Source organism: Theobroma cacao, chromosome 10 (assembly GCF_000208745.1).
Source record: "Theobroma cacao cultivar B97-61/B2 chromosome 10, Criollo_cocoa_genome_V2, whole genome shotgun sequence".
NCBI classification, from domain to species: domain Eukaryota; kingdom Viridiplantae; phylum Streptophyta; class Magnoliopsida; order Malvales; family Malvaceae; genus Theobroma; species Theobroma cacao.
Genome location: NC_030859.1, coordinates 1,625,324 through 1,637,267, shown reverse-complemented (window position 1 = coordinate 1,637,267; position 11,944 = coordinate 1,625,324). Strand labels below are relative to the sequence as shown.

The window sequence follows — 11,944 nt, the reverse complement described above, 5'->3', positions numbered from 1 at the left end:
TTGATTGTTGTTGTTGTTGAATTAATGGTATGAAACAATCACTTAATTTTCCAAGGATTAAGAGCTGATCAACTCCTGATCTGCTTTTTCGTTTTCAGTGGGATGATTTCCTCTTTTGATTGGTTTGGACATTTTTGCTTTGGAGTTGCCATGTTGTCTGTGTTGTTATATTCGGAGCATCTCCCTGCCTCTGTTCCTCTGTGATGGTAGTTAAGGAAATGTTATGAACCTGGTGGTGTGCTGCTTGTGTTCCTTGTTCATCATGTCTTTGTCTCGTCTGTCTTCTGGTTGAGCTCTTTGGTTAATATAGGCTAAGCTTTAGAAAGAGTTTAACATAAATAATTGAGAGAAAAAGGCTACCACCAATACCATGTTCTATATTAGTCTTTTCAAACATAGTAACTTCGATTTTTGGTGTTGATTTAACATATATTCTTTTTAATTTAACCTTTTTAGTCGGGAATTTTATTGATTTTGTTTAAAAAAAGAAGAAGTGGTAGTAGCCCTCACTACAATCACCAATACTTAGAACATGTTTGATGTTAGTTTCCTCCAAAATTCCTCTCGGTTTGACAAAAAATAATATTCTTTTTTTATTTAATCTTCCATGTCGGCCATATTATGGATCTTTTTCTTCTCCCTTTTTAAAAGAAGTGGCATTAGCTCACACCACAATAAGCATATATGAGAAAGTTTGTGGAAAACAAGGTACAAGGGAAAGAGCTTTGGCTTTTGCATTAGTATAAAAAAAAAGCTCAGAGCCCTAACTTCTTCGTAAGAATTTTGGTTCAAATAATAAACATATCTATTTCAAAGAGTTGGATTAGAATTTTATTTTTAAATAGAAAAAATTATTTAACAAAAAAACGTAAAATAAATCTTTTATAACACAATTTAATTTCTCGGTAATATGATAACGTGCAAATATTATTTAATGAACAATAATCACGAAAAATATACTATAATTAAAAAAAATTATTGTGTCTTTACCGGCAAGGTTAATTTTTTACATTATGTTTCTCATTCTTTGACAAGTGTAATTTATATCATGAACCAACTTCCAAGTCACAAATTGTAATTTATACATATGGAAGAAACAGGCGGATCAGTTTTAAATCCTAGAAAAGAAAAGTAAGTTGAATCAGCAAGAGAAATGGAAGAGACTATTATATCCTTAGCTATTGAAAGAATATCGGATTTACACATTCATGAAGCTGTTTTCCTGCATAAATGAGGATTGGACCTTCTTAAAACAGAGTAATACTCTAAAAAATAAGTAGTATTCAATGAATTATCCTTTGCTAATTGCTACTATTAAAATTTCAAGACGAAAGTTCCTCATATCTCCATGAAAGGATTTCTAAAATGAATAACTGACGAGGAACAATCATAACATAAAACTCCTTTCTTCATGAATGCCTTCACCAATCCACATAGTACCCAAGTCAAAAAATAATTAAGGTTTCCTCTGTAATAAACTAACTAAATCGAGATAGATAATATGTCCTTTTTGCTGTCAATTAGTTGAATATTTTTATATGTTTAATGCTTTGTTAAATGAATATTATTTATTTTTTTATATAATATGATATTGACATGACATACTGATATGTCATAATATATATTTTTATAATTAATAATTAATTAGTAGCTGTAATGAAAATATCATTTATCATTTTGTGTTACGTAATATATTGATATATAATAATGAATGATGACGTACCATATTGATATAACATATTAAAATGATTATGTATATTTTCACCTTTCACGTCAATACTACATAAGCATTATATAAATATAAAAATAATACATAATATTTTAATTAATAATTATTAATTGATTATGAAATATAAAAATTTATTTGATTTTGTAATGAAAATTTTACCAAAAAAAGTGGACCCATGTAAGCTGGTTTGAGTCATAAGTTGACTATGGCTCCTTCCAGACCAGTACTCCATTGAATGATGATGATAAATTTGTTTGTTTATTTACGAATTTATGTTACGAATTTATAATTACTACTATTATTGAAGCAAGAAAGAGTTGAATTTGAATAAGCCAATTTGGCCCTTTAAAAAAAATTGTACAGGCCATATTATATCTGACAAGTCTCCAATAATAAACTAATTAAATCGAGGTAGATAATATGTCATTGTGGCTGTAAATTAGTTGAATATTTGATAAGTCGGCAGGGTGTAATTCAAAACGTATTGAGGTCATGGCTTAGCTGTAAAAGAAAAGGGGTTACTTTGTATGCTTTTGGTGGTTACACCTACGTCTCTTGTGCTTCTCTTGGGTTTTTATGATTTCCTTATTTTGATTGAATAGGTCCTAGTAAGTAGTTCCTTGTATCTTGTTGGTGGTGATATGTTGAGATTAATCAAGAAATGAAGTTGAAGCTCCCTTTGTGCTCCTACTTAGCACCAGCCTTTGCTTCATTGTCTTCCAAGTGAGGCCCAGCTAATACTGAGATCCTTGAAAAGAGAAGAGTACTTTGAATCAACAGCAGAAATGGAACAGGCTATTGTGTCCTTAGCTATTGAAAGAATATCCGATTTACTCATTCATGAAGCTGTTTTCTTGCTTGGAGTTCGTGAGGAAGTGGAGGACTTAAAGGCTGAACTGGAGCGGATGAAGAGCTCCTTGAAGGATGCAGACAATAAGAAGCAAGACCAAAATGAGCTTACCCGCACTTTGGTGAGACAAATCAGAGATCTTGCTTATGAAGCAGAAGATGTTATTGACAACTTCATTCTTCGATTTGCACATCAAGGAGGCTTTCATGGAATCATCAAGAGATTCACCAAGCCTTTTCATCTGTACAAAATCGGGGTGAAGGTCAAAGCAATCCAGACTAAGCTTGAAGGCCTTTCTAAGGGTCTTCCAACTTATAATCAGATATCGAGTGGAGAGGGGTCTAGCTCTATTGCCAAGATGCAGCAGCAGTTAAGAAGAACATATATACATGTTGAGGAAGAGGATCTTGTTAGCTTGGAGTGTATCACAAATGAGGTTTTGGCTCAGTTGATGACCGAAGAAGATAGACTTCATGTTGTTGTTTCAATTGTTGGCATGGGGGGCATTGGTAAGACCACTCTCGCAAAAAAAGTATATAAGCATATTGATGTGAAACGACGTTTTGATTGTTGTGCTTGGGCTTTTATATCTCAACAATGTATGCTAAGACAAGTTTTGCAAGGTCTCCTCATAAAACTTCTCTCTCCTTCTAAAGAAGAAAGGGAGTTAATTGATAAACTGGAAGAGAACGAGTTGATGGAAAAGGTTTATGATTTTTTAAAAGAAAAACGATACTTGGTGGTCTTTGATGATATTTGGAGAAAAGAGCATTGGAATAGTCTTAAACATGCTTTTCCACGAGGAAAAGAGGGAAGCAAAATTTTATTCACAACACGCAACAAGGAAGTGGCGTTACATGCCGATCCTTGCAACTCCCCAATAGAGCTTCAATGTCTTACAGATGATGAGAGTTGGAAGCTTTTTAGAATGAAAGCATTCCCAGGAAAGAAGACAGAGTTACATGCTTGCGCAAAAGAATTGGAGATGCTAGGAAGAGACATGGTGGAAAAATGTGGAGGTCTACCTTTGGCAATTGCTACGTTGGGAGGCTTGCTAGCAACAAAAAGGTCACGAGCTCAATGGGAGACGGTTCACCAAAATATCAATGCACACTTAAACGAGTTTCAACAACAAGATCATCATTATGGTGGAGTGAATTGGATTTTGGTTTTAAGTTATAATGAGTTGCCCTTTCATTTAAAACCATGTTTCCTATATCTTAGCAATTATCCAGAAGATTGGGAGATTTCAAAGAAGGAACTCATACGATTATGGATTGCAGAAGGTTTCATTTCACCATCATGGGAAAGTGGGGGAATGTTGATGGAGGATTTAGCTGAACAATTCCTAGAAGAGCTAATAAATAGATGTTTGGTTCAAGTTGGCAAGAGGGACCATACAGGAATAGGTGTGAAAACATGTCACGTACATGATCTCTTGAGGGACTTGTGTGTGCTAAAAGCTCGAGAGGAAAATTTCTTAGAAATCATTCGGCCATCATTGATCGAAAAATATGGTAATACTCTTCATGTGACCTTGACACCATCTATGGCACGAAGAATTGCTATTCATCCTAGCAAAAGGTATGTCTCTTTGAAGGGAAAACATCCAAATTTACGTTCTCTTTTGCTCTTCCAAAATGAGAAATTGATAGAATTGCACATTTCAAAATGCAATGATTTCAAATTCTTAAGGGTGTTGAATCTTGCGAGAAATGATATGTTGTCCAAGTGGCATGTGTCAAGTGAAATTGGTAATCTACATCATTTGAGGTATTTGAGGTTGAGATCTACTGGAACCATCATCTTGCCACGGTCTATTGGCAAGTTGAAGAATTTACACACTTTATACCTCCTATATCAAGCATCAAGAATTCCTGATGTTTTTTTCAAGTTGAGACGCTTAAGGCATATTGCAGTAGGCGGTCTACGTACATATGTGCCTTTGTTGCTGAGGGATACTTTAAAAAATATTGAAACTTTAAAGTACATAAAGGGCAAGAGTTTAATTGAAAATAATGCAGTGCTCGACTTGAGTAATATTCGGAGTTTAGGAATAAGTTTTGAGAGATCAAAAGATGTGGAGCCTATCATAAAAGCACTGATTGAATCACAACGCCTTAGGTCATTGTACATGTGGTTGGAGGATTCAATCCCATATCCAGACATGGAACCCCTTTCTCATTGCCATCACCTATCAAAACTATTTTTAAGAGGGAAGTTACAAGAAGATCCACATTCGAGCCATCATCTTTTGAAATTTCTGCCAGCAAACATTATCAAGTTATCTTTGATAGGTTGTAAGATAAAGCAGGATCCAATGGCTGTATTGGGAAAGTTGCCACATTTGAGGACTCTTTGCTTATTTGCTTACTCATATTCGGGGATTAAAATGGTTTGCTCAGCGAATGATTTTCTTCAACTTGATTTTCTTCAAATTTGGAATCTACCAGAATTAGAAGAGTGGCAGATAGAAGACGGCGCAATGCAACATCTTCGGATTTTAATTCTGGGCTGGGTTTCAAATTTGAAGATTTTTCCAGAAGGGTTGAGGTATATTACTGCTCTCCAAGAAATGAAATTAGAGAGAATGAAGAGGTCATTAGTAGAAAGGATTCAAGTGATAGAAGGAAGAGAAGGAGAGGATTTCTTTAAAGTGTGCCACATACCCTCCATCCGAATAATGCATACAGAGAAGGACTGAAAGCTCTAATTTTGCAATGTCAAATCCTCAACTCAAAGTGGTTGCAGGTGACTTCGATATTTATATGATAATTTTTTTTTTTTGGTTTTGATTGGGGTCTATCCTTTTCATAAGAGATGATGCCATTTTCTTCTTGATGTAGGTAACTCTAATCGGCCCAGAAATGTACTCTGCCAATAAAGGCAGCAAGGGGGATCACTTGGATTTGCTTTTTGATTGTTCAAAAGTTTAATTTGTATTTTTTCTTTGATAACTGAATCTAATGATCAAGTGCTTTTTATAAATGAATTGCTGTGAATTTGAATGAACCGATTATTAGTTAATTATAGATATTCACAAGTGAAGATTATCCATTTGTTTGCTAGTACTTAAAGGCAAAAGCTATTGAAAGTCTTGTTTTCTGAATTTTATTTCTATGTTTTGTTCTTTTTAGAGATTTTTTTTCTTGTTTATTGTATTAGCTTTGAGATGAATTAATGTATCAGTCTTTTTTCAATAATATTTAGCACTTTGATATTATATAATCATATCTTTATTTGACAAAAGAGATATTTGATTATTTCATTTAATAGTAAATATGTATGTATTTTTTTGAAAGCTGTATGTACACTTATTCAAAGAATTGGATTTGATTTTTCTTTTCTCTAAATAAAGAAAATGCATTGATAAAAAAAACACTAAATAAATATCTTGTGACGAGATAATACATAATTTCATTTATATATAAAACGATAATATGGGTAAAAAAACAAAAAATATTTCATTCTATCTTATTTTTGCAACCTTTTACTTCTAGATTATTTGCTTATCCAAAGAAAAAAAAACAGAAGATTAAACAAAGGGACAACTTGTGTATAGTTGCACATTGTTTTGTGTTATTGAAGCTTTGGGTTTTTGCTTAATTGTGCTGCAATTAAAGTAAATCCAAAGAAATTGAAAAGGATGGAAGAAAATTGAGTTATTCAATGTGACAAGGGAATCATAAATATTTGCTAAGTATATATAAATAACTATGCATTCAATCATTGTTAGGTTTTGGTAATTACTACTTTAAGACACTCTTTAAGTTTATTATATTAAATAATTTATTTTTTAAAATGCATTAAAATTCATAACAGTAACAGTAAACTATCAATCAATTTTATTTATTTTACATTGAACATTATTCATAGCATTAATTTTGTTTACTGTACCTATCTAAGATTCATTATATAGGCAAGTCTTTCAATTTTTAATTAAGAAATACTTTTTTTTTCTATTTGAACAACTCTCCATTATGATCTTTCTTTCTAATATGGGTTTTAATTTCCACTTCCAATTTGATAAAAATGTAGGAAAAATCACAATTTCAATTTCTTTTCCATGACAATTGACAAATTATATTATGGTTAATGACCCAAGATATGAATTTAACCATAAAAAAAAATAGAAAAACCCAAGATAAGGGACATCCAATTTGTCAATTGACATGGTCAAAATTGAAAACCAAGCATCTAGCGCAAGATTCTCTGGATTATGATCATTTCTAGATGGAGTAGTTGCAAGCAATTCTTTTGGGTAAACCTCCTTATGTCAACAAAGATCTAGATATGTATGTGATTTATTTGGGACAAATCTTTGAGCTCATGTTTAGTTAGATGATTCAATCCGTTTCTAACATCCCAATTTCTTATAATAAAAGAAAATTAAAAACAAAGTTTGATTCGATTATGAATTGACATTTTAAAGCTGAAAGAAAACCAATGAAAATTTTTAACCCAAAGAATACGTTACAACTTGTAGCTTGGAAAGATTGTACGTAGTTGACTTAAGACTTATATGATCAAATTCTACCTTCTAACCCAAAAAGCAAATTTAAATTGCACACTTGTCAATACAATTGTTTTCAAAGGGTATTTTATAACTAAAAATCAACCAAAAATAGACAAAAGGGAAATTCATTAACTAATAATCAACTAGTAATTGCATAGAAAGTTTTGAATGCCAAGAGTCAATTAGACCAGTTTTTATAAAAAAAATTTTAATTGCATATATACAAAGTTAACAACACCATTGTTAGGTCATGGAAATTATTTTTTGTAATTGTATAAGTTTCCTTTGCCCAAACCTAGTTCTTGTACCATGAAAAGTCTTCAACCAATTAAGTAAGAGACTTCGGATAACACACTGATTCTCGAGACTAATAAATATACTTTAAAAAAATATTTTTTTTACATATACCCATGGTAGCACCATTGAGTTTTTTGGTCTCAATATCGTTAGGATTTGTTAAAAGAGAATTTTTTTTAATAGACTCATTATTTATCATTAAACCAAATACTTAAATTCATCGTTTTTTTCTATTTGAATAACAGTTTTCCGTTATCTAATTTCTTTCTAATATGGGATTCAATTCTCACTTCCAATTTGATAAAAATATAAGAAAAATCATCTGAACAAAATCAGCTGAAGGTCAAAGCAATCCAGACTAAGCTTGATGGCCTTTCTAAGGGTCTTCCAGCTTATGATCAAATATCTGGAGGAGAGGGGTCTAGCTCTATTTGCTAAATGCAGCAATGGTTAAGAACATAAACACATGTTAAGGTAGAGGACGTTGTTAGCTTGGAGGGTATCACAAATGATGTTTTTGTTGTGTAAATCTTTTTTTTTGCTTGTGTGATATCAGATATGCTCAAAATTAAATGCAAAATACAAGAAAAGATTTCATGCAAGTACACACAATCACAACAAGTAATATAGTAATAAATTGAGTTTGTCGATCCCTCGATGAGTTGATTTAATTGTTGTTACTAATTATTAAAATTAAAATAAACTAATTTTATCCAAGTACCAAATTTTGAGCAATGATTAAAAAGTAATCTAATTAACTAAGTATAATCTAAGGAGTGCAAATAACAAATTAAGGTGGAAGTAATGCTCTAATAGTCTACGATTATGGTATCCTTTAATATTTCACTTGAAATTGTGTTTGCTTAATTATTTAATTTTAAAGAAAATTGATGTTAGTCTAGAATCTTAAAGTATGTGTAATTCTCTGTAAAAATATTACACAATTGCTTAACTTAATTGAATGAGTATATGTTTATAGGAAACAATTAAATTAAGTTCTTTAAGTAAATGTTCTAAAAATTGACTATATGTGGCAATTAAATATATGTCTACTCTAATTGCAAATCAAAATATTAAAATTCCTTTCTAAGTGTATTGAACACATTACCCAAATCAAGGTCTAATTTAGACTAAGTCTCTCAAGTGTCATCTAAATACCTAGATGCATTTAAATAGTGATCAAGCAAATAAATGGGCAATAAACTCCAATTTGAGTAAATATCAATATTTTCATAAAAAAAATAAGCAATAAACCAACACAATAGCCAAGCTACATATTGAAATCCATCATAATTTTAAATTAAAAATTCTAGTTCAACATATTTAATACAAAACTCAATATGCTCAGGAAAAATGTTCATTTCTACAATAACAAAGAGAGATGAAACTAGTTTGAGAAAGGTAAGCTGATGTGGATGATTCAACTCCCAAGAAAATCCTTCACTGCTCTTCTCCCTTTTCCTCTTTTGTGTAGACCAAATCCCTCACTTTTTTCTATTTTTCTGAAAAGCTACTCTCCCCGATCTCCCTTTTTAGCCCTGAAAAGGCCTCTTTTTATAGCACTCTACCTCTGATCTGAAAGATCGAAGGGTCCAGACTTCTTCATTTAAGTTGGCGCTGCAGCGTTGAGTTTCTGGCGCTGCAGCACCAAGTTCACTGCCAAAGGCAATGTTGATTCACTGGACAGCACTACAGTGTTGAGAGTTTGGCGCTGCAGCGCCAAGCTTATTGCCTGGTGGAGGGTTTGTGCTGCTAAGGACAGCGCTGCAGTGCTACAGACTTGGGGCTGCAGCACTGATGCTACTACCTTGTAAGAATGGTACTAGGCAACACTGCAGTGCTGAGAGTGAGACGCTGCAGCGCTGTGCTTGTTGTTTTCTACTATTGTTCCTTGTTTCAATGCTTCATCCTGCTACATTAAGCCATTTTGCTTGTGAATTTTAGCCTCGCTTAGATTGAAACTAGTCGACATAATCAACATGAATGTTGAAGGTCTTTCCCTTAGCTTAGACTACTAAAGTAGATGCAATCCACTTCTGCACTTATCATCCTTTGCACATTCTTTCTTCATTCATACTCCTACTAAGCAAGTGCTAATTCAATAGCAACTCAATTTAACATTTTAATCCCTAATTGATTAAATTGACAGAAGTTAAATTAAATTGACATGCTTATGTAAAATTCAAAGAAAAGTAACTACAATAACTAATTTATACTAGAAAAACTCAAGAACTGTGATCATTTTGGCACCTGAAACTGATGAGATAACTCTATGAAATAGAGTTGTTAGTTTTGGCTCAGCCTGATGACTGAAGAAGATAGACTTCATGTTGTTGTTTTGGTAGTCGGCATGGGGGGCATTGGTGAGACCACTTTTACAAAAAAACAGTATATAAGCATATTGATGTGAAATGACTTTTTGATTGTTTTGCTTGGGCTTTTATATCTCGACAATGTATGCTAAGAGAAGTTTTGCATGGTCTCCGCATAAAACTTCTCTCTCCTTCTAAAGAAGAAAGGGAGTTAATTGATAAACTGGAAGAGAATGAGTGGATGGAAAAGGTTTATGGTTTTTTAAAAGAAAAACGATACTTGGTGATCCTTAATGATATGGGGAGAAAAGAGCATTGGAATAGTCTTAAACATGCTTTTCCACAAGGAAAAAAAAGAAGGAAAATTTTATTCACAACGTACCACAAGAAAGTGGCGTTACATGTCAATCCTTGCAACTTTTCAATAGAGCTTCAATTTCTTACAGATGTTGAGAGTTGGAAGCTTTTTAGAATGAAACCATTCCCAAGAAAGAAGACAAAGTTTCATGCTTGCGCAAAAGAATTGGAGTTGCTAGGAAGAGAGATGGTGAAAAAAGTGGAGGTCTACCTTTGGCAATTATTATGTTGGGAGGCTTGCTAGCAACAAAAAGGTCACAAGCTCAATGGGAGATTTGTAATCAAAATATCAATGCACACTTAAACGAGTTTCAACAACAAGAACATCATTATGGTGGAGTGAATGGGATTTTGACTTTAAGCTACAATGAGTTGCCTTTTCATTCAAAACCATGCTTCCTATATCTTGACCATTATCTAGAAGATTGGGAGATCTTAAAAAAGGAACTCATTCGATTATGGATTGCAGAAAGTTTCATTTCACCATCATGGGAATGTGGGGGAATGTTGATGGAGGATGTAGCTTAACAATTCCTAGAAAAGCTAATAAATAAATGTTTGGTTCAATATGGCAAGAGGGACCATATAGGAACAGGTGTGAAAACATGTCACATACATGATCTCTTGAGGGACTTGTGCGTGCTAAAAGCTCGAGAGGAGAATTTCTTAGAAATTATTCAGCCATCATTAATCAAAAACGATGGTAATACTCTTCATGTGACCTTGACACCATCTATGGCACGAAGAATTGCTATTCTTCCTAGCAAAAGGTATGTTTCTTTGAAGGGAAAACATTCAAATTTATGTTCTCTTTTGTTCCTTCAAAACGAAAATTGATAGAATTGCACGTTTCAAAATGCAATGATTTCAAATTCTTAACGGTGTTGAATCTTGGGAGAAAGAACATGTTTAACTGACTTGTGTCAAGTGTGATTGGTAATCTATATCATTTGAGGAATTTGAAGTTGCAATGTCCAAGAAGCATCATCTTGTCATGATCTATTGGCAAGTTGAAGTGTTTACACACTTTATACCTCCCAAATGAAGCACCAAGAATTCCTGATGTTTTATTCAAGTTGAGACGCTTAAGGCATATTATAGTAAGTTTATATTTGCATTTGCCGCGAAGAGGTACTTTAAAAAATATTGAAATTTTAAAGTACATAAGGTGCAAGAGTTTAATTGAAAATAATGCAGTGCTCGACTGGACAAATATTCAGAGTTTAGGAATAACTTTTGAGAGATCAAAAGATGTGGAGCCTATCCTAAAAGCACTGATTGAATCACAATGCCCTGGGTCATTGTACATGCGGTTAGAGGATTCAATCCCATACCTAGACTTGGAACCCCTTTCTCATTGCCATCACCTATCAAAACTATTCTTAAGAGGGAAGCTACGAGAAGATCCACATTTGAGCCATCATATTTTGAAATTTTTTCCGGCAAACATTGTCAAGTTGACTTTGTGGGATTGTGAGATGAAGCAGGATCCAATGGATGTATTGGGAAAGCTGCCTCATTTGAGGACTCTCCAATTATCAACTCTCTCATATAAGGGGACTAAACTGGTTTGCTCTGCCAACGATTTTCTTCAACTTGATTGTCTTGGTATTTGGGAGTTAGAAGAATTAAAAGAGTGGCAGATAGAAGAAGGCGCAATGCCACGTCTTCGGAGTTTAAGTCTGAGTTTGGTTCCAAATTTGAGGATTTTTCCAAAAGGGTTGAGGTGTGTTATTGCTCTCCAGGAAATGGAATTATACAGAATGAAGAGGTCATTGGTAGAGAGGATTCAAGTGATAGACAGAAGAGAATGAGAGGATTTCTCTAAAGTGCGCCACATTCCCTCCATCCAAATAAGTGATACGTGGGAAGGTTAAAAACTC

At 33.2% G+C, this 11,944-nt stretch overlaps 1 protein-coding gene and 1 pseudogene across 1 annotated transcript; both read left to right on the top strand.

Moving 5' to 3' along the window:
* Window positions 2,275–5,592, top strand: LOC18586013 (probable disease resistance protein At1g58602). The gene is made up of 2 exons (XM_018128684.1): window positions 2,275–5,330; window positions 5,426–5,592. Exon 1 carries the CDS (start codon window positions 2,515–2,517, stop codon window positions 5,281–5,283), a length of 2,769 nt encoding a protein of 922 aa, XP_017984173.1. The 5' UTR covers window positions 2,275–2,514; the 3' UTR covers window positions 5,284–5,330; window positions 5,426–5,592.
* Window positions 7,506–11,875, top strand: LOC108663583 (annotated as a pseudogene).